Here is a 23,150-nt window from a genome sequence, read left to right as displayed (position 1 = left end):
GAACCCAGTTACCCTGGCCAACACTTACAGTATAAACGTTGATAAAACAGACTGTGGTGTAGGGATGTCAGATTCTGAGCCTATGGCCCAGAGCCAACCCTGTTCATGTGTTTATCTGACTCCAGTGACCAATTCAGATGCTGCAGAATGCAAACTTTTATTTACAAAAATAATTCAGTGTTGACTCTTGATTGCAAAGTTAACTATTTAGGTGTGACCCAATGCAGTGAGGTATTAGAAAGCCCGAAATATCTGCTCCAAGAGATGGGTGAATTGTCTGTTTCCTCCCAGTGTGGTGTTGGTTCTGAAGCCCAGTGGTAATACTGTGATTTTCTAATAACTTAGATGCACAATTGTGCATGCAATTACCACAGTGGTGCATTCAAAACAGCCTGGCCAAATAAACAAACAGCAGAAATAGCAGTCATCCCAAAAATGCACTACAAATCCCTTTCCATAAAGACCCCAGATCAGCAAGGCACTTAGGCACATGCTTAACATTAAGCATGTCCCACTGAGGCTAACAGGACTCTTCACATGCTTAAACTCAAGTGTTTTGCTGGATCAGGGCCTAAACGATGCAAAACTTAATGGTAATTTTACTAAGTAATAGCTTGGTTGCTACATACCGAGCCATTCTGGACCCTTGCTCTTTGTGCAAACCTCCCGTTGCCATCATTGGGTTCTCTGCCACCCAGTGATGGCTGCACATGACACTAGCATCGTAGTCCTGTCTCTCTGGTACCATAATGGCAAACAGAATTTGGCCCTCTCCAAAGAGTAAGTTTGACAGCCCTAAGGCCTGATCTAATTCCCACGGAAACAAACTGATCAGCCCAAAGGAAAGGCTCCCATTAACTTTAACAGTCTTTGGATCAGGCCTCTAATGCTCAAGAGTATAGTGTGAAGTATTGCTGACTGAATCATGGATGCTATGTTTGCCTACACAGTCATGACCAGTATCTTCCTTGCTGCTTTGGAAAGCATGTTGAGGAAGCTTGTGCAGAAAGGCACTATATGAAAATAAATTCTTTTCTATGTTTTTCTTAGTTTCACATCCCTGACTCTGGAGGTTTATATAGACAGGAAAACGGTGGCGCAAATTACAGTGAAACAGGAGAACTGGTGAATTAGGATTTAAAAAGGAAAAAAAAAAAAAACTCAGCACACAGACATTTGGAATTGCCTGATGACTATTTTGTGTTTTCAGTTTAAAACAAAATTAATTATAATTTTTGTCTCCAGGAAAACAACTAGCTGGATCCTCTAATGTGGTGCAGCTGCTTTGCATTGCACTGTCAGCATAATCTGAATTTAAAGCTGTAGAAGCCAGTCCGAGGATCACACTACTGCAAAGCAGTGTAGATCTGTTTTAGGGACTCTGATGTTACTCCTCATTCTTGCTGCTAGTATAGTTTGGACAAGGAAGCACTGCTAAGATGACCCTATGCCACACCCATCCTCACTTGTGTCTTCGGCCTCTTGTGGCCATTACAGCCCAGCATAAATTAAAGCAATTTTTTAACTGCCCAAACCAGAGCAGCGGGACCAACCTGCACAGAGCAGCTTTGGAATCAGGGGAATGCAAAGGAGAATTTTAAACACAGGACCTGCTACTTAGGCGCTCTGTGTTCCATCCCTGGCTCAGCCACAAACTTCCCGTGTAAAACTGGGCAAGTCAGGTAGGCCTGAATTTTTAAATGTCTTTAGGCATTGCTGTGCTCAGTGCTGCAATGCTTAACTTATTTAGGAGCCTAAAGCTTATTTTCAAAAGGGATTTAGGTTCTTAAGTGCCTAAATCGCTTTTGAAAATGAGACTTGGGCGTTGCAGCACAGAGCGCAGCAATGCCTAAATACCTTTAAAAATCTGGACCTTAGTTTTTGTGTGTCTGTTAAATAGGGGCAATACTTCCCTGCCCCACGTGGTGTCGTGAGAACTATGAAGCGCTCAGCTTCTATGGTGATGAGGTCAGATAGGTACTTAGATAGAAAGATCTGACCCAATATGCTGACAAAAGCCAGAATAAGAATCAGCAACCAGTACCTTCAGGAGTCCTATCTTTTAAAGTTCCAGACCTTATTCTGGGGTTTTACAGCCTGAATCAGTCTCTCGGAATAGGTAAAAATGCTCAGTAAATGGCAAGGAAACATTCATCAGAACTAAAAGCATGCAAACAAACTGCAAAGGAAACTGAAGGAAACAGAAATACATCTGCATTTTATAATGTAATCAAACACTTTGAGAAGTTTAACTGTTCCTGATCTTGAATAGAGCTGGGAAATTTTTTTTTTTTTTTGCAGCAAATATAAAATTTACTGGACAATGTATTTGGGCAGGGGGGTACTGAAACTATTCGCGAATTTGGCAAACTGTTTCATCTGAAAAAATTATTTTGGAAATGTTGAAACAATTTTGAAAATGTCATTTTGACTTGACATTTGAAATGTTTCATTCAACCCAAATAAAAATTTTCAGCTTTTCATTTTGGCAAGAAAAAAACATCAGTTTCAGTTCAAAAGAAACAGATTTTTTTTTCACGTTTTTCGGTTTGGCCACCAATCCGAAAAATCAATTATTCGCTCAGCTCTAGCCTTGAGCTCATATCACTCTGAGGTTCAGGATCTACAGCTAAACGCTTTGAATTCAAGGCTCAGTATCAAAATACAACATGCTGCATGCACGTCTACTGTCAACTTTTTAACTAACTGAGACAGTTAAGGGCGGGGGTGTCATATAAAATCCCCCACTCTAGGCCTTATTTATAGCCAGGTCTCAATCCGACCTCCACCATTTCGCAGGCACAGTCTACACCCGCTAACGAAGCCAATGGGAATGCTCACTGTAGCAAGCATGATGGCCAGTAAAAAGTGTTTGCGAGACTGGGCCTTTAAAATGCACCTGTTTGGCAGGACACTGGGCACTGTGTTCCCATTGAAATCCCCTATTCCTGGGTTTTAATTCTCTGGGATGCAATCACAGCAATAACTGAGCAATTCTGGGCTCCGTATGCTGCTTGCATGGTATCAAAGGGTCAGAAAACTAGATAAAGCTGCCTCATGATGGAGGAGGGGGTCTTTTACTGTCCTCCTGCACAGACTGCAGCATGGGAGCATGCCTGGAGCACAGTGCAGCCTGGCTAGCCAGGGTTGCTGGAGCAGCCCATAAGCAGACATTCAAGGCCACCAGAAGGTAACTCAGGGCTTGTCTACACTTATGGATTTTTGTACCGATGTAACCAAACTGATATAGTCACCACTGTAAACCTCCCCAGTGTAGCCATGTTGCACCAGTGTACAAAAGTGACTCTTGCTAGTGCAGTATGTCCACGCTAGGGCTTTGCAAATCTGCATGGCAGAGAAGCCCCTGGGGCTGCTCTAAATTGCCCTGTTGGGCCCGAGACATGCCCCTAGCAGGGCCAGGAATTTGAAAGGGACAAAGATGGCTTAAGCGGCCACTGTCTCCCCTTGGCTCAGCTGCAGAGCTCAGTAGGTGCAGCTGAGATTGGGGGCCAGCATTTAATGATGAATATAAAGGAAGCTGTGTGGAGGGGGAGAGTGGGGGCTTCTCAACATCAGCAGACTCATTTCAGAAAGAAGGGGTTGGGGAGAACTGGAATCTGCTTTAGTTCTCTTACATTCTCCTGGAATACCTGGTGTCTCAGACGATCTCCAGAGAGCCCTCGGTGTCCTTCTCCGCAGCCATAAGCACAGCCCAGGGATTTCACTATTTTGATCAGCATCGTCAATGCCAGCCTGTGGGTGCTTATGGGAGTGCTTTCATCCTAAGAGCCACAGAGGGGAAATGACACCACGTGACACTGAGGTCAGGTAACTGGCATACCTTTAACATTTGCTCAGAACATACCGCTGCACATTCTTGCTTGAAAACAGTCCAATATTAGTCTGAATAGCTACATAACTCTTGAAAATCCTACTGACTTATCTATTCAAGCTCAGGGCCTAATCCTTCAAAAACTTGCTACCAGGTGCAATTCTGACTACAATGAGCACTAATGTCAATGGGGTACTCCTAGAATTCAGCTATCTGCCAGGCAGTAAGGGTCAGATTGTGCTACCTGGACTGATAGTGAGCACTACTTTACTGAAAGTAGTCCCATTGAAATCCATGGGTCTACTCATAAAGTACTACAGACACGAGTAAGTGGGGCAGGACCAAGTCCTAAGGAACTCAGGGATCAGAACCCTTTGCCATCGAGTCAAGTAATAAAATGAAGTCTGTGTTGTCATCTAGCGGATGAGACCCAGGACGTGGAGTCATGAGATCTGGGTTTTATTCCTAGCTCTGCCATGGATCTGCTGTGTGACTCTGTCTGTCTTGTCTCATTAGATTGTAATCTCCTCAGGGCACTGTCTGTCTCTTGAGGCTTGTTTACACAGTGCCTTGAATGTGGGAGCCTCTATGTGCTACTGTAAGATAAATAATAAAAAATAGAAAAATTCAGCAATAATTTTTCCTGTTTTAAAACAGCAGTAGTGCAGTATGTAAAATAGCACCGATTCAGGGCATCAGGAATACGTGTTTTACATCAAAAATGCAGCCATGCTAGGCCAATTAGGGCTGGTTAGCAGAGTTGCTTTGCTTGGGTAGGCACAGCAAAGGGCGCTGAATTCTCCATGGTGATGAATGCTCTGGGTTTGATGTGGGTACTGCACTGACACAAATGAAGATGTCTGAGTGGTGCCTAAAGGAAAGAAAACCTAGCAGTTTCCCAAAAAACAGAGAGGGAAAAGGAAATGATAATTACTCACCCACATATACATACAAATACACACACACACACACACACACACACACAGACTTGACATACCTTATGTCACATGCATGTGTTCTCTATATTACATGGTACCCAAACATACCTTTTCTTGATTTTTATCATTCTTTTCATAAGGTCCTCCACCTCCTCCTCCGCCACCTCCATCAGCTCCGCCACCTCCTCCTCCACCACTTCCTCCCCCTCCACCTTCTTCGCCTCCCCCATCTCCAGTTCCACTGACTGGGGCAGCCCCGAATCCACAGGCTGGGCTGCCCGAAGCAGCCCCCTTGAGCTGGAAGGATCCCTCACTCGGTCTCTTTTCCGTTGACTCATTTTCCTTGTTCTCACTCTTCCTTCTGACTTTCTCCACGCACGGCACCACGCCAAGCTGCAGCAGGCACTCAACGATGTTCAACGCCACATCACAGATCCGGGAGCTGATGTCGTGGTTCAGGACCAAGTAAACGGCCTTCAGAACCACCTAGAGAAAGAGGACAACAACGTGTTTTGGTCAGACTTGTTTTCTGTATTATCATCATCATCATCATTTCGTATTTGTATTACCATGACGCATAGGAGCCTTAGTCATGGACAGCTTACAATCTAAATGTAAGTCAAGAGGCAAGAGGTGGATACTGACACACAGCTGGGGAGCGCAAGGAAACAATGAAACAATATTGGTCATATGGTAGGCAGTGGTCTTAGCATACCAATGGTCTAACCATCATCAAGTTTTGGTAGGCATCCCAGCAAAAGAGAGTTTTGAGGAGGGATGTGAAGGAGGATAATGCATTTGTTTTGCAGATGTTTATGAGGAGTTCCTCCCAGATGTAATGGGCAGCATGGGAAAAAGCACGAATTTAACAAGTGGTCGATGGAGGATGGTGTTACAGGCCAACTGGAGGCGGAAGTCAACAAACACCTCGATGGTGAATGAGAGAGGATAGAGAGGGTAGGAATAGGCTATGAAGGGCCTTGAAAGTGAAGACAAGCAGCTTTATGTTCAGTGTGATAGAGGAGGAGGAGCCAGTGGAGGGATGCAAAGAGAGGGGTGACATAGTCAAAGCAATGGGCTAGGAAAATGATATTTGCAGCAGGATTCTGAATGGATATGAGCAGGGCAAGATTGCATTTACCAAGGGCTGAGAGATGGACATTGCAGTCACTAAGATGCCGGACTATGACAGCCTGGACAAGAATTTCAGCTGTGTGGATGGAAAGTAAAGGCCGTATCACAGAGATGTCATTCAGAAAGAATCCATAAGGTTTAGATATGGCCTAGACGTGAAGACCCTCAGAGAGATCTGAGTCGAAGATGACACCCAGGTTATGGGCATGAGCAACAGGCAGGAGGTTGGGGTTGTTCACAGCAGTTGAGAAGGCAGAGGGGGAAGTTCTTGTGGGGGTGGAAAGATTAAGAGCTCAGTTTTAGCCATGTTGAGCTTGAGCTAGCAGCTAGACATCCACAAGGCCACGTCTGTGAGACAGGCTGAAATTTTAGTTTGGGCAGAAGGAGAGAAGGTCTGGAGTGGAAAGGTAGATCTGTGAGTCATCAGCGTAGAGAAGGCAGTTGAATTTGTGTTTGCGAATGAGATTGCCCAGAGGCAAGGTATGGAGGTAGAAGAGAAGGGGACCAAGGACAGAGCCCTGTGGAACCTCCCCAGAAAGCTGGCGGGGAGGATGGGGAGGATCCTCAAGGACATGCTGAAGGAGCGATTAGAGAGGCGGGAATGAAAACCAGGAGAAGTCAGTCATGGAGGCCAAGGGAGGACAACATTCCAAGAAGCAGTGAATATTTTAAATGCAAGGGTTTGATTTTGAATGTCGTCTTCTCCCTTGGCTAATGTGAGAGTTTGGATTCACTCACTCACTCTACAGAAGGAAGAAGGTAAATCTGCCAGAGCCAGGATGGTGGTGGGCTTTACTGAAATTTTGACATGGATGAATCTCTCTCCCTTCAAGGAAGTCTACTTCCCTCATGAAGATCTTATCTGCTAGTCCAGTGTCAGAAACCTCTGTGATAGCACTAGGAAATGACTCATGGTCTACTGGGTAGGGCACAGGAATGCAGGTCAGGAGATTTGGGTTCTAATCCTCTTCTGCCACTGACTTAGTGTATAAACCTGGGCAAGGCACTTCCCCACCCAACTGACAGGGAGCATCTCTTACTATGTGTTTGTATCACTGAGTATGTTAGGATCTGCCAGGCAGATGCCTATGTGCTTGACTACTTCTGTTAATTTTAATTCTTACTAAATCCTGTTAAATGTGAAGGATTCATCTCAGCAAGTACACTGAAATGATCTCTCTTTTCATTAGAGCCAACTGCAAGGATCTGTAAGGCAGATGCAGTGAGAGGAGAGATGGTTACTTGAGGAATTCTCTGCTTCCGAACAATTGACAAGTCTTTTAGCATGCCAGAGGAAGGATCATAAATGAGAAGAAAGAGAAGGAAACATTCTCTGTTATAATTTGCTTTCCTCGGTTTCAGTCAGAACGTTATGGGTGTATTCTCCCTTGGTGCACATGTATTACTCTCGTTAAGAAGAAGAGAAGTTGCATTACCTGAAAGACTACATCCTTTAATATTTTTCAAATGTACCCTACTGGTCTTGAATGACCTTCCTGCAGTGCTGGAATGGATAGGTATATAAAGAGACTATGGAAAAAAGATCTCTCAGGTTAGCTCAATGGCACAGCTGCATTGACAGAAGAGGGCTGAGGCTTTTCTTGTTCCTTTGCCAATTACCGAAAGATCCAACATGCCGTTCTTGTGGACAAAGTTGTTGGTGCCGTCAATGTGATCCGTGTCCTCCAGGCAGCTGTAATTGATGCAGGAGTCAGTCAAACTCCGTGGGAGATTGGCGCAGGCCAGCGGCTCATGGGGCATCTCTGGAATGGGCACCTGGTTGCACAGCTTCCGCATGTGCTCGCTGAAGAAGTCCGCGTAGCCCACGTTGAATGAGGCCAGGGTGGTGTTGAAGGTGGCCACAGTGATGGTAGAAATCTGGGATCGCACTGTAAGACAGAAAACAGGTATCTTGGCCTTTCCCATTTTAGTGACAAAATTACCCATTCCGGCTGTGCTTATTACTGTAATTAGCGCCACAGGCAATAGTGTAATTTGTTTTTTTATTTCTAAATATGTTAGCACATAAGTATCTTAGGGATCAATTAGAAACGTGAGCATCACAGCTCTCCAACTTTTAGTAAGCCTTTCAGATACGGAGCTGACCTAGTGCATGGCAAAATGCTCCTGGAACAAATGCAACTCAGACATGAGGAATCTGCAGAGCAGCCTGGAGAGGAGAGCTTTGCCCGAGACGTGTAAGCACCAGAGATGAGGGAGACGTGCCTACGCTGGATTTGAACTGACACAAATCCAGCCTTTCTGAGGCTATTCAGAATTGTTCAGAGAGTGACTTCGGAAAATGAATCCCAAATGCTCACTTCACGCCACCCAAATACAGCTTCCTCTACTAGCTGTGTGGCCTGGTAGCTCATTCACCAATAGATAGTGCCCTGCTCAGCATGGGGGTGTAAGGTAAAAGACGGTGCTCCTGTGCAGGGGGCAGCAGGCAGGCGCACACCACAAGCACTAAGAAGCATAAGAGCCTCTCAAAGGAGACAGGGGGAGCGGGGCTCTGTCCTCTCAACCCACCCCCGCAGTAGCCAGCAGAGCTGGATCCAGTAACTGCATGCTCCATCTTTCCAAAGGGTGCAGCAGCAGCTGCGCTCGCAGCCTGGTCCTGGACGCACTTCAATCTGCTCGCCAAGAAGGGCTGTGGCTCCAAGCTACTAGCTAGCCTGCCATGTTTCAAACTAATTCCAAACCATTTTGTGCCAGGCTTCCAGTTGGAATCTGGGGGCTCAAATGAACTAAATGAAGAAAAGAATTCCACCGAGTCTGAGATCTGCATTGGGTCTGCCCCGAAGGCTCAGTGGGTACTGCAGGGCCCCCTCCGGTTCAGTGGGATATCAAACCATTAGGAGGCTCAGCATATGGTGCCTTCAGGATGTTGGTGACAACCTGCTCTGCACCTCCATCTTTATGGACCCAGTTGAGCAATGTATTCAGCATCTGAATGAGACTGGCTGCAGGGCAACCCAGAGAATGACGACTGTGGGCAAAACAGGTGGAAGCAGTGGCAGAAATTATATCAGGCGCCTAGATTGAAGGTGCACAGCTGCTTTTTGCTACTCAGGTTCTTCCCTTAGGGGCTATGTGCGGAATCCCACGTTGCAGCAGTGGTCAGGACGTTATCTAGCGAGAAGTGTTGTGTCGCAAACCCTCCCTGAGCCCTGTCTGGGGCAGAATGACTCAAGCACTCAGTTCTATGGCTAAAAACTGCATTGTTTCCTTTTATTCCTGTAAAACATGCTTTTAGTGTAGGGCTGGGTGAAGAGTGGGTCAATATTTGGAGGACATTTCACAAAAACTATATCCTCCTCTTTTTTTCTTTTGCACATCAACATTTTGAATGAAAAATTGCATTGCAATTTCAAATTTTGAAACTTTTTGGCCAGCTATATTTCTTTCCTTGCTAAAATCTTCAAAGCTCACTAGTACCTTGGACTGTGGCTGCACACAAATAAAAATATTAGCTAGTCAAGTCAGAACAAATAAAACACAGAGCTTCAGTAACTGGACAAATTCCTACACAGAGGTGGACAATGCACCACCAATATTAGTGAGAGTGGATTGCCACTGAGTTAATTATCTAGAGCCCCTTTCCTTTCCAGGATTAATGGATTTTATATTTTATGTTTTATAGGAAGAACATGTTCAAATGACAATGGAAGAGGAAGGATGACCCAGTGGTTAGGGCATTAGCCTAGAACTTGGGCAACCTGGGTTCAATTTTCTGTGCTGCTACTGACTTCCTGTGTGACCTTGGACAAGTCACATAGCCTCTCTTTGCTCAACTCTCCACCAATAAAGATAACAGCACTTCCTGCCTCACAGAGGTGTTCTGTGGATAAAAACGGAGAGGTGCTCAGATACGGCAGTGATGGGGGCCATCTGAGTACAGCAGAACCTCAGAGTTACGAGCACCTCAGGAATGGAGGCTGTTCATAACTCAGAACAAAACATTATAGTTGTTCTTTCAAAGGTTTACAGCTGAACATTGACTTAATACAGCTTTGAAACTTTACTATGCAGAAGAAAATGCTGCTCTCCCTTTATTTTTTTTAGTTGTTGACGTTTAACACAGTACTGTACTGTATTTGCTTTTTTTGTTTTTGTCTCTGCTGCTGCCCAATTGCGTATTTCCAGTTCCAAATTAGGTGTCTGGGTGACTGGTCAGGTCATAACTCTGGGGTTCGTAACTCTGGGGTTCTACTGTACCAGTGACCGATGGAAGGCTTAAATGTTTTCTGCACCTGGCTAAAAGGGAGGCAGTAGCTGTCTATGCTTGACTCCCGCCCTCCACACCCTAAGACAGGAAAACTTCTCATTAGTAAGAGCGCCAGCCTGTTAAGACTGAGGTATCTTGTATAATTTTAGCAGCCCTACTATAGGGAAATTGTGGCAATGCACTTGTTCTATTGGTAGCCAGTTCTGTTATTGTAAGAGGAGGGGGTCTTAGCTCTGATGGGGTGGCCATATGCTGATAGGAGCAATTACAATCTTCCTACTTTTATGGCTCTGGCCATTTTAAATGGATACAGCACTTTTATCAACTTCCCAGAACTGCCAACCCCAAGTGCTCAAAAATCATCAGTCGGGTCCAAAAACAATCATGAGATTATTGTTAACCCTCATGATTTTTAAGCCAAATTCTGGGTTCTTTTTCCTTGCCTTCTATTTCTTGGGCCTTTAGGGTTTCACTTGCTTCATTTTTTTTCAAGCTTTTCCCTGAAATCATGTGGGTTAGAAATGAACTTTTTTAAAATAAGGTGAAAGCTGAGATTCTCATGCAATCTTTTGATTCCAGCAGCTGGGTCTTTCAGAAAACCACCAAATATTGTGAGACACACAATGAAATCACAAGAGTTAGCAAGATTGACTTCCTTCCCTAAACTTCTGTGCAGTGTTCCTGTACAGTGTTAAAAAGGTGCTGTGTCCCACCCTAGAGGTAGGTGCATGTCCTTTGTAAGAGATTATAATAATAATCCTAAATAGGACAAAAAAGAAGAAACAATGAGATATATAGAAAAACCAGAAAGGGAAAGAGGAGATTAATCAGATATTAACAAATTAAAAAAATAAAACTATCTCAGCCTCCTGACGTCCACACTCCAGTGCGGTATTTGCTCATCGTTATATTTGACACACCTTCTTTGACTGTATTCTCTCCGTGGCTGTTTGAGTGGTCAGGCAAGTCAGTGACCAGGGTGTGATGAGAGTGAGAATGTCTAGCACTCAGGCTCTCCATCTCCGTAGCAGTGTCAGAGCTCCCCCGCCTGGTGAACTTCCCTAGGATGAACACACGAAACAGACATTTAGTTTGCAAGTCTAAGGAACACGTGAGGGCTAGAAGTTGAGGTGTGAGAATGGGGGATGGGGATCATTGAGATTAGCAGAAGTCCAGATCTCACTTGAGCCAAAGTGGAAAATCCTTATTTAGGCTTTGTCTACACTACCACTTTAATCGCTCAAGGATGTGAACCCTGCCTCCCCCCCGCCCCTCCCGACTGACAAAGCTCTCCTGCTGACAAAGCTAATGCTGCTCGTTGGGGTGGTTTAATTATGCTGATCATGGGAGAGCTCTCTCCTGCCGGCAAAGAGCGGCTACACGGGAGACCTTACAGAGGCACAGCTGTGGTGGTACAGCTGTGCCGCTGTAAGGTCCATAGTGTAGACATAGCCTTAGTGTACACCTAAACATAGTCATTCAAGGTCAGCAGTCAGTACAACAATGAGCTTCACCTTAGAAGCTGGCAGAAAGACTGTGCCATTTCTACAACAGGTGTGGCAAACCGCAAGTCGGGGCAAAGGCCATAACCAGCCATCAAGAGGGAGGGGCTGTTTTCCAGTGCCAGAGTGATGGAGAAATAAAAAGCCTCCGTTTCCACTCTGCTATTCTTGGAACATTCTGGAGTAGAACCATTAATCAGAATACCGGGTTGCAATATTAATCCTTTCCCATCAGTCACCTAGTATGGCAGTTTGCCATCCTCCTCTCTCAATGCTGCGCCGGTCCTCTCCAATCCCAGAAAAGCTGCCAAAGGAGAATGTGCTGCGAGTGGGTGACACATCCAAATGATCCTCGTGGAGCAGGAAGGGCACCCCCATCCTTCGCTGCCGTTTTTTTCCAGTGTGGTGGAAAGGAATAGAACCCTTGCGCTCACGCTCTCGATCCTCTTTGCGACTCTTAAACTGCAGAAGGAAGAGGAGGGGGGTTAGAGCCAGGCAAAGGCTACAGGGATTTCGCTACAGTTAGAGGGGAAGGACAAGCATGCAGAGCCCAATCCTAAATTCCCCCACTCTAGCCCTTTGTCCATGATGGGTATCTACACTTCAGCACCACCCACATTTAAGGACTGCACTAGTGCACCTCATGTTGGGAGGGCAGGGCTGGCTCCAGGCACCAGCGGAGGAAGCACGTGCCGGGGGCGGCACATGCTAAGGGGAGGCATTCCATTCCGTCCATTCTTGGGGCGGCACAGTCCGGGCGGCTTTTTTTTTTTTTCTGCTTCGGCAGTTCGGGCGCGGCAGTCTGGCCGCGTTAATTTTTTTTTGCTTGGGGTGGCAAAAAAGCTAGAGCTGGCCCTGTGGGAGGGCAACCACATTTTGCTATGGGAAATGCTAACGTGGTGACTTATTTCCCTTGACATCTGTCTCAATCCATCTCTCCAGTTTTATAATTAAGACATTTTTTTTATTTCAAAGATTTTCCATTATTACTGTTGTTGGACCTAGATTTCTTTTCTTTTCCCATTTCTCTCCCTTTTTTTTGCATTGGATCCCCTTGTTTGATTAATCTGTTTCATTTTTTATATTATGAATCTTAATTTGTTTGTATAACCTTCAACACCAAGGCAAGGGCCTTCCTGGGAGAGTGCTTTGCAGATTTAGACTCAGATCTCAGGTGTAAAACCAGCATAGATCTATTGAAACTGATGAAGCTCCTCTGATTAATGTAATTTGAGGATCTGGCTGCAAACCACCACCACTTAGGGAAAACTCCCATTGATTTCAATAAAGCTTGATATGAGTACAGATTTCAGCATTGGGCCCATAGAGTAAATATTAATACATACATGTATATACCATACATGGACACATAACATGTCCATCAGAAAAAAACAAATGTGCGCCTCAGGTTCAACCTAAATATAGAGTCAATGTAAGCTCTTAACAGTTGTATACATGGTACGTGTTTTGACACTGGATTGTAGATAAACCAAAAACACATTACTGTGCTACTCACCTTCTTAAAGATGTTCATTCCCAGGTCTGTGGAGAGATCTGGCACGGCTAGCCTGCGCAGGTTGGTGAGTGACACCTTAGCAAAGGCCTCAGTGCTTAGTGATTTTTCCTCCTCATTGCACTTCATTGTGAGATCCTTCACTCCCCAAAAGAAGAAAAACATGCACAAGTAGAAATAGCAAGTAAGCAACTAAATCAGAGGTGGCCAACCTGAGCCTGAGAAGGAGCCAGAATTTACCAATGTACATTGCCAAAGAGCCACAGTAATACGTCAGCAGCCCCCCATCAGCTCCGCCCCGCTCCCAGCGCCTCCTGCCCACCGGCAGTTCCGCCAATCAGCGCCTCCCAATCCCTCCTCGCACCTCCCAATCAGCTGTTTTGTGGCGTGCAGGAGGCTCTGGGGGGCAGGGGGAGGAGTGAGAGCATGGCAGGCTCAGGGGAGGGGGCGGGAAGCAGTGGAGTGGGGGCAGGGCCTGTGGCAGAGCCAGGGGTTGAGCAGTGAACACCCCCCGGCACATTGGAAAGTTGGTGCCTGTATTATTTGTATTGGAGTAGTGAAAAGGACCCATCAAAAATCAGGTCCCTACTGTGCTAGGCACTGTACAAACACACAGAAAGTCATGGCCCCTGCGCTGAAGAGCTCACAATCACCTATTCAAACAAACCACTGTATGTGAATTGAGTTACACAGTCAGCTTTACTATATAGTATGGGATATGGCCTATTTTGAGAAATTAGTCTAATGTTCTGGTTGAAGACTAGTTAAAAATGTGGTTACCATCATAGCAGATCATTCGATCAAGATGTGGCTAATAAGAAAACCCACAAATTGTTTAGAGGCTGTTACTATATATCTTTTTTCCTATTGCCCTGCATCGGCCTGGCTGTTTAGCTACCAATTCATTAGTATTTCTATCAGCTTCTGAGTATTACACTTGAAACTCTTGGGTTTAAATTACCATTACATCTAGTCATTGCAGTTTTGCTGGTTTTAGGTTTAATTTATGTTTTTGCTCTTAGCTCCTGCAGTGTTATTGCAAAGCTGTACAGTTTTGAAAGTCCTCAAGGTTTTCATTTCCTAATTCCATCCCTATGCTGGACTCACTGCATACAGGTGCACTGCAGATTTTTCCTTACACTGATTAGACCACCTGCTAGAGGCAGGGAGAAGGTATTTGTTTTATTCATACGCCTTCATTCACTTGCCGTTCTGCTTTGCAACAGGGAACAGGGTATGTCATTGACTGCTTGCTACATGAAATATTAAATAGATCCTTCAGTCCGCTAAAGCCTGAACTGAGATTCTCTCTCTCTCTAGATACATAACAGTATAACCATTTGATCAGAACTAGTTTGCTGTGATAGGCACCAGAATTATATTTTAAATGGTATTTCACATATAAATGGTCTGTGTGACAGACATGCTAAGGCTTAGGAAGGTGGAAGAGGTTACATGGCAACCCCGCATCTTTTCTATACACTCTGCACTCCATCACTAACCCTACTTACTTGCCTGTTCCTGAGCTGATTTCTGTGCAGTTCTTTCTTTTGCCATGTCTAACATCAGTTAATGACGACAAAAGGACCAGATGATAGAAAAGAAGACCAACGTGCCATAAAACCCAGTGCTGTTACTTTAAAAGTGTAGGTCCCCCCTATATTGCAGCATGAAGCCCTAATGAGAGGAGGCCATGAACTCAGAACCAATTTAGGGCTGACATTTTGAATTTGCACTGTCTGAATACTTTATTCTGAAATCTTGATTTTCTATTGGAAAAGAATAACTTGAGTTAAGTAAAAGCAGAGGAAGAATGCAACTTGATGGGGTTCCCGCTATAAACGTAAGAAATATACTGCTAGCCTGCTTTTTCAGCTTAGCACCATTACTCACTCACTAGTTAATGATTTCTTAGCCCACAGACCCTTCCTAAGAGAGAAAGAAATGCCAAGTAGGCAGAAAAACAGAGAAGAACATGACTTCTTCCATCTCTGTGCCTCAGAAGCCTAAACCCATCACAACTGCCTCAATTACTGACATACTCATGCATAATATGTTTACTTGGGGAATATTAACCATCCACTAGATGTCGCTATGTGCAGTGGTTTTCAACCTCCAGTCCACGGACCTCTGGGGGTCCGCAGACTATGTCAAAGGCCTGGTCTACACTACGACTTTAATTCGGATTTAGCTGCGTTAATCCGAATTAACCCTTCACCCGTCCACACTACAGAGCCAGTTAATTCGAATTAAAGGGCACTTAAAATCGATTTCTGTACTCCACCTCGACGAGCGGAGTAGCGCCTAAATCGATTTTGTTAATTCGAATTAGGGTTAGTGTGGCCGCACACCACCGAATTACTGTGGTTAAAGTAATGGGGTAGTGTGGCCGCACACCACCGAATTAATGTGGTTAAAAACCGAATTAATGTGCTTAGTGTGGCCGCGCACAATCGAATTTATACAGCCTGTTTCCCAAATTCGAATTATCTAAATTCAGATTAATCCTGTAGTGTAGACATACCTTAAGATTTCCAAAGGGTCTGCACCTCCATTTGAAATGTTTTAGGGGTCTGCAAATGAAAAAAGGTTGAAAACCACTGCTGTATAGAGCTCCAGATAGGGAGTGGTCCCTGGTGAATAAGGGAGACAAAGCTGAAACTCCAGCTGTGTGGAAGTTGTAGCTGCTTTGTTTATTAAATACCTTCATTTTAAGAGGGACTCCGATTCCATGTAGCATGACAAAATGTATGAAACTCTGATGAGAAAGTCACCTTTGGCAATCTAGTCTAACCTTGAAAAAACCTGGATGGAACCCTCACATCAATGACCAAAAGACCCCCCTATGTCCCCACCCCCCAAAAAACAACCAACCAGCAAAGTAAAATACATTTACATTTAACTGTGAATAACCATATGGATTTAACAAAGATGGTAATAAAGAACAACAGAGTAAAGGGCTCTCCTGTAGGAGAAAAAGTACTTAAAAACCAGGTAGGACCTGAGAATGTGAAGCTGGGAGAGGCAGATCTTGCTACATTGCCAGGGGATCTCCTGTCATGTACAGAAACACTGATTCCAGACCTCCAGTGTGATGTCTAGCTGATGCAAATAACACATCCATCCACACTGCTGCTGTGCTGAGAACCTTTGAACAACAACTTTATTATTGCACTAGCATTCGGGAAATTACAAGCACAACAGCAAGTGGTTACTTTAAGCAGCTGTGGGGGGCGGGGGGGGCAGTGTAAATATGAAAGCACAGCATTACAGAAACAATAACGGGTCCCAATCTACTATTATGTTTGATGGACACTCTGAAAAGTCTGTACTTTGCTGTGCTCCAACCGCACCGTGTGGTGTTTGCTGCAACGTTTTAAAGAAGGTGGTCTTGTGTCTTGAGTCTTGTTTTTTGTTTCAAGGAGAGTACTGTATTGAGACTGTGATGCGTATTCTTTTGGTTTCTCTTGGGATAACAATATGGTATATAGTTAAATCAGACCTGAATGCTGAATTCCAGTGCAATAAGACTATCTATGCAATTCACATATGGACATTTCCGACGCTACAAGTGACTTCCCCACAATTCATGATATAATTAAAACCAAAGTGCTGAATCACTACTAATCCTGCCATGACTGTAAAGAGTTACCAAGATTACTTTTAAATGATGGTCGCTTACCTGAGTTTTGTGGGTGTTCACCAGAGAGGGTGCTGCTGCTACCATGGAACTGCTACGGGGCCTGGGCAGGTGCATGGTCTCCGGCTCAGGTGGCTTCTCTGGCTTCTCCTCCAGCATATGTCTCAGTCTTTGTAGATAATACATCAGAGACCACTGTGTACCCTCCTCCGACCAGTGTGCCTGCAGCAGGCAGCGCAGTACTGCCACATCAAAATAGGTGGCATAGCGAGACTTTTGGCATGGTGGGATCACCAATGATACCCTGTTCCAAATAATAAAAGGAGAAGCATTAGAAATCAGCTAGGGCTAATACTTTCCCTAGAGGTGCAGAGTTCTGCCTAAAGGTTCCTTCCAGAAAGACACTTATGGCAGGTCTATGCTGCGATAAAAAAAAACCTGGAACAGTCTCAGAGCCCGGGCCAGCTGACTTGGGCTCACAGGACTAAAAATTGCAGTGCAGATGTTCAGGCTCAGGCTGGAGCCTCCCCCACTTGCCAGGTTACAGGGCCCGGGCTCCAGCCCAAGCACAAATGTCAACACTTCAGCTGAATTTTATAGCTCCACAGCCCGAGCCCTGCAAGCCTGAGTCAGCTGACCCATGCCAGCTGTGGCCCTTTTATTGCTGTGTAGACATACCCTTAGGGTTTGCTTTTTCATCATTCACTCTAGGGCACCACTTAATTAGTCTTCCTCTTGTAGACGGAAACTATTGCTGTGCTACCCTCCAGTTTGGTGAACAGAAGTCACCCCAGAGACCTACACTAATGATGCTCCATTTACCGGCCACTAAGAAATGGTTATAGACTGAGAAAGAGACAGAAGTTATCACTCTCCACAGAGACTCCAGTGCACTAACAACAACTGACAGGCTTAAAATCCACCAGCTCATTAAAGAGAGAGTCTTGAGGCCTCTTCCACTCTCCTCACATCTGCAGAACTCTAAGCTACTTTCCAGTTACCAGGATGCTTAAGTAATTGATTCTGTTTGGGCTGACAGAGAGGTTTGAATCCAGGGATAAGGCACTGGTTCAGGAAAGCATCCTTGCTCAAGAAAGCACTTAAGCATGTGCTTAACTTTAAGTCCCCAGTGAGACTCAAGCACATGTTTAGTTAAGCATGTGCTTAGATGTCTTCTTGAACAGAGATGCACTCCTAAATCAGGGCCTAAAAGCACAGGCGTCTACCACTTGTGATCAATGACTAAATCCTCAAGCAAGAATCAGTAGCAGACTCAAACCCCTGCTGGTCAGGCTCTAGTGGGAGGACATGTAACATGTGAAGGAGCAGGTTACACAGTCAGGTGTTACTAAAAGAAATGGCAGCGTGCTGGGGATGCCCAGTAAAATAATCACTTCAACTAATTGAAATGGATCTGGTGGCTCTCATGTGAGTAAGTGCTACTGCTATATAAGATGAACTCCCTTTTTGCCCCTGGGTACTAGAAAACATGACATATTTCACCTTTCCCTACAAGTTTCCTGGCTGCTTTTGGTGGTGTCACTTCCTGAAGGTTCTTTTGATATGTTTTTTAGTGTGAAACAGCCCTGGTATTTTTGTTTCCAGACTTGAATGTACTGGACAGAGAGAAAAGAACAAACTACTGAGTCTCAAAGGACGAGCCCTGGTTCTTTCACTGAGCTGCTGCTATCCATGAATTCTCACTCACACACATGCAAGGTTCTTTTTTCAGTAAAACCATCAGAAAGTATTAAATTATATTGTTGTTATCTTCTCAAGCACAAGTGTAAGCCCCAAATCCTCTCTCACTGAGAATCTACAAACTAGGTGTGGCCCCAAAGGAACTTTTTGCCCATGATGCAACAGTATTTGCTGGCAAAATTCTATGGTACTGAGAACAATCAGGTCCATGTTAAGGAATAGGAACTCCAGGCCTGTGCTTAGTGCCCCAGCACCTGGGGGAGGCATTCATATCAGAATTTCAGCTTTCATCAGAAACATTCTAGCCCTCATAGTTGCAAAGGAAAGCTTGAAAATTTGATTTCAGTGTAACTGATACAGTGATGTCTGCCTGAATCTGCAGACAGCATGAAACAACAGCTCTGAGAAGGGTGAACTATCCCAGTCACCCCTATGGGGAGTTAACTCCAAGACCCATTGCTATGCGGGGCCTTGACCAACACTATCCCAGCAGAGCACTCACAAGGGAAGAAAAGTGCAGCAAACCTGTCCCCCCACCTATACAAACATCCAGCAGTAGAGGTAAGTACTGGGGGACCCCCTTGCTGCTAACCCTGCCTTCTTGGTGGGAAGGGGGGTCTCCTGCCAGCATCACTCCAAGTAGCAGATGGAGTCATAGTGCCAGGGCAGGGCAGGGTCAAGAGGTGGGGAGCCTGTGCTGTGGTAGACCTTGAGCCCCACATTGCCATAATGGGACCTGGGTGAACATGATTGATCTCCCTCTGTGTATGGAGATACCACATCAAACCACAGATCTGTTCAATTTCATAACCTAGAAGATTTCTGGATGCCATTCTAGAAGCATAATTGTGTGAATTGAGTACTTGTTACATTTTAAAACTTTCCATAACACACAAGAGAATCAATAACTGCCTCATGAATGATGTTCTCGTGCACCTGGGACAAATCACAACAGCAGCCAACAATTTTTACCATTAATATTGACAGGTCTACAGAGCCACATGAGGAGGCAGGCTTTCAAAGACAGGCACCCAGGCAGGATATCCATACAATAACGCCTCGCTTAACGTTATAGTTATGTTCCTGAAAAATGCGACTTTAAGCGAAACGATGTTAAGTGAATCCAATTTCCCCATAAGAATTAATGTAAATGGGGGGGTTAGGTTCCAGGGAATTTTTTTTCACCGGTCAAAAAGCTATTATATATATACACACATACACAGAGTATAACTTTTAAACAAACAATTTAATACTGGTAGACAGCGATGATGATTGTGAAGCTTGGTTGAGGTGGTGGAGTCAGAGAGTGGAAGAGGGTGGGATATTTCCCAGGGAATGCCTTAAAATGATGAACTAGCATTTGGCTGAGCCCTCAAGGGTTAACACACTGTTGTTAATGTAGCCTCACATGCTACAAGGCAGCAGGAATGGAGGGAGGGGAGACAGCATGGCAGAGACAGAGACACACACCCTGTGTTTGGGAGAGAGAGAGAGGCACATTGCCCCACACTGACCCCACTCTAAGTACATTGTCTTTTTAAGTCGATCAGGAAGTTGAGACAGCAGCTGCGGCCAGCAAGCTCTCTCCGTCTGTCCCCACCCTGCTCTATATGGAGAAGGGGTAAGTGGGGGGCATGAGCAAGGGGGAGGGGGACACCCTGACATTAGCCCTCCTCGTCCCCTCCGCCTGCACAGCAAGCAGGAGGCTCCCGGGAGCAGCTCCAAGGCAGAGGGCAGGAGCAGCACATGGCAGTGGGGGGAGGGACAGCTGAACTGCCGGCAATTGGTAGCCTGCTGGGCGGGAACTTAGGGGGGCTGCCGGTCCACTAGGGTGACCAGATCACCACACTAAAATATCAGGACACACTAGGGTGCCATCAGCCCTGCCCACAGTCCACCCCCACTCCTCCTAGGCTCCAGCCCCACTCTGCCCCAGGTCCCGCCCCCTCCCCGCTTGCCCCCCCACGTGCCCTTCCTCATCTCCTAGCCTGCCGCTGGCTTGCTGCGTCCCTCCTCAGTCCCCCTCCCACCTCCACGCCCACCTGCTGCTCGCCGCTAGCCTCTTCACCCCCCCCGCCCGCCACTCACCCCTACGGCACAGACTTCCCCTCTGCTGGGTGGGTGCTCGCCCACCCCCCGCCTCTTCCCGCCTCTGCACCACCCTCACCCTGCCCCCATTCCACCCCCTTTCCCCAAGTCCCTGCCCCTGCCCTGCCTCTTCTCCACCTCCTCCCCTGAGCGCGCCACGTCCCTGCTCCTCCCCCCTCCCTCCTGGAAAGCATTAAGCGTCACCAAAGAGCTGTTAGGCGGCGGGAAGTGCTGGAGTGGGGGAGGAGCAGGGATACAGCGCGCTGGGAGGAGGGGGGAGGAAGGAGGTGAGGAGGGGGGAGCTTGGCTGCAATTCTTCCCCGTGGGTGCTCCAGCCCCGGAGCACCCACGGGGTCAGCGCCTCCATCCCGCTTGCCTCCTTACCCGACTATCGGGACAAATGGCGTCCTGATCGTACATTGATCGGGACGCGGGACAAATGGTTAAATATCAGGACAGTCCCCATTTTATCGGGACATCTGGTCACACTACGGTCCACCCTGGTTCCAAGCCCCCACCAGCTGGCTCCAACGGGCTGCTCTTCCTGCAAGCAGTGGACAAAGCAGGCGGCTGCCAAATAACGTTATAAGGGAGCACTGCGCAACTTTAAACAAGCATGTTCCCTAATTGATCATCAACGAAACAACGTTAACCGGGACAACTTTAAATGAGAAGTTACTGTATCTGCATTTGGACACCCAGCCTAATATTGAGCAGCCACAATCCATTGACTTCAGTGGGACTGTGCTAGTGCTTAAAGTTACATACACGCTTCAGTGCTTTGCTGGATTACAGCCTAACTGGATACAAGACACTTGACAGAGTTAGATTGCTGGTGTGCTGGGAACACTGCCTATCAGGCTGACCAATATTGTCTCCTTGTTTCCTTGTACTCCCTATGCAGTCTGTCTGTATCCAGCTGTTGTCTCTTGTCTTATAGTAGAGTTTGTCTAAATTAACAGTTAGTTTACTGCAAGCTGGGGTGTGAATCTACCCCACACTAGCCTGCTGCAGGCAAGCTGCCATGGGGGCTCTGCTGACGCAGGACTAGAACTGTTAATGTGCATCAGCTGGGTCCACATGGATGGTCAGTCTGTGGCAGGCTAGTGCGGGATAGATTCAAAGCCAACCTTGCTGCAAACTAAATATTCATGTAGACAAGCCCTAAGATTGTAAGCTGTTTGGGACAGGCACTGTCTTTTTGTTCTGTTTGTACAGCACCTAGCACAACGGGGTCTTAGTCCATGACTGGGGCGCCGAGGCTCTAGCATAATACAAATAATAATAAAAATAATATAAGCCAATTTGAGCATTCAAATGCAGGTTTTTAGATATCCAGTTAAGTAGGGTTGAGCAAAAGGTTTGCAATGCTAACCCCACCTGCAATCAGGGTAGGTTGGCAGTTTCTTCCTGGGACACATTTGCAGATGGGGTGGCTGGGAAGGATTCATCTCAGAGAAATGTGTTCATTCAGAACTCAAAATGTCTAAGCAAATCTGCAGGAGATGGTTTGCTGCCAGCCTCTGTCAATGGAGGACACCATAGACTTCCTCTAGGCCTTTTTTAAAGGCACTGACTTTTGAAAACTAGACCTTACGTATTGGCATATATTGCTATCTTCAGTCTACAGTTCAAATGTTTCCACTAATGCTGCAGTCAAGATAAAATGTGGGGTTATTTAAAAAAGACTTTAAATAAAAGAACAAAAAAGAAAATCGTGATAATTTAAAAACACCTTTCCCACCAGACTGACATCAGGGGTCCCATCATACACCCTTCTCGAAACATTGCAAAGAGAGAAACGAGTGAAATGCACATGAGGAGAAAACAAAGACTGGATCAGAAGGACAGCCTGGACAAAGGGTTGCTGCACCACTCCAGCAGCATCCCAGAAAAAGAATTATCCCAAAGAAAAATAAAATCTGTCTGCCAATATCTCCCAGACCAGCTCAGCTGCACTGACCAGCAAGCACAGAGGATGAAGCCAGGACTCTACCTATACCCACCCTCTTGTAGAAAGGTTATGCATCTTTCTCTGCTTATTCCTCTGCGATCAGACCCCAGGTCTAGGGAGCCCCTACTGGAGTGTAAGGGGATCTGTATTCTCTCATACTCCCTTACATGAGCATGAACTCCAGTTCACAATCTAGCGCAAAAGAAGGATTGTTCTTCTGAAATATTTATCATTCAAGCCCTGCTTGCAAAGTCTATTTCCAAGGCAGAGACTGACAGCCAGCTGCAGAATAAATGGCTGGGGTTTTACTAATGTAACGGTTCCATTGAAATGAAGAACTTCACTGAATGGAGCGGGGATATTTATCCGGGATCAGAGGAGTAAACTCGAGGCTTGCTGAATGAGTTACCAAGAAACAGAATTTAAAATCGTTTGCTTCGCTTTGAATTAAACCCTGTGGACATTTAATCAGGTACTTGTTGACTGGTAATTGCAGGGTGAGTGGGTGGCTATTTTGTCCAGCCGTGGGCCCAAGGACAAAGGAATACTGTGGCTGTTGATAACAGGAGTAAATAACATTTGTTTCTGAATTGTCTGTTGCTTGGCAACCAAAACTC

The 23,150-nt window shown here is 45.7% G+C and overlaps 1 protein-coding gene across 2 annotated transcripts in view; it reads right to left on the bottom strand.

Moving 5' to 3' along the window:
* The window catches only part of UNC80 (unc-80 homolog, NALCN channel complex subunit), a 175,350-nt gene that overhangs the window by 123,355 nt on the left and 28,845 nt on the right, over positions 1-23,150 (bottom strand). The window contains exons 8-14 of one of the 2 annotated variants that reach the window (XM_026647781.1): positions 16,833-17,094; positions 13,154-13,288; positions 11,877-12,099; positions 11,056-11,196; positions 7,525-7,793; positions 4,879-5,256; positions 3,636-3,782 (exon numbers count right to left, since the gene is read on the bottom strand). In XM_026647781.1, the coding sequence (XP_026503566.1) occupies positions 3,636-3,782; positions 4,879-5,256; positions 7,525-7,793; positions 11,056-11,196; positions 11,877-12,099; positions 13,154-13,288; positions 16,833-17,094 (1,555 nt within the window). The remainder of the gene's footprint in view (positions 1-3,635; positions 3,783-4,878; positions 5,257-7,524; positions 7,794-11,055; positions 11,197-11,876; positions 12,100-13,153; positions 13,289-16,832; positions 17,095-23,150) is intronic. The other variant, XM_026647782.1, reaches the window with a different exon arrangement.

This window comes from Terrapene carolina, unplaced genomic scaffold (assembly GCF_002925995.2).
Source record: "Terrapene carolina triunguis isolate 2854851 unplaced genomic scaffold, T_m_triunguis-2.0 Scaffold62, whole genome shotgun sequence".
NCBI classification, from domain to species: domain Eukaryota; kingdom Metazoa; phylum Chordata; order Testudines; family Emydidae; genus Terrapene; species Terrapene triunguis.
This window is presented reverse-complemented; position numbering and strand designations above follow the sequence as displayed.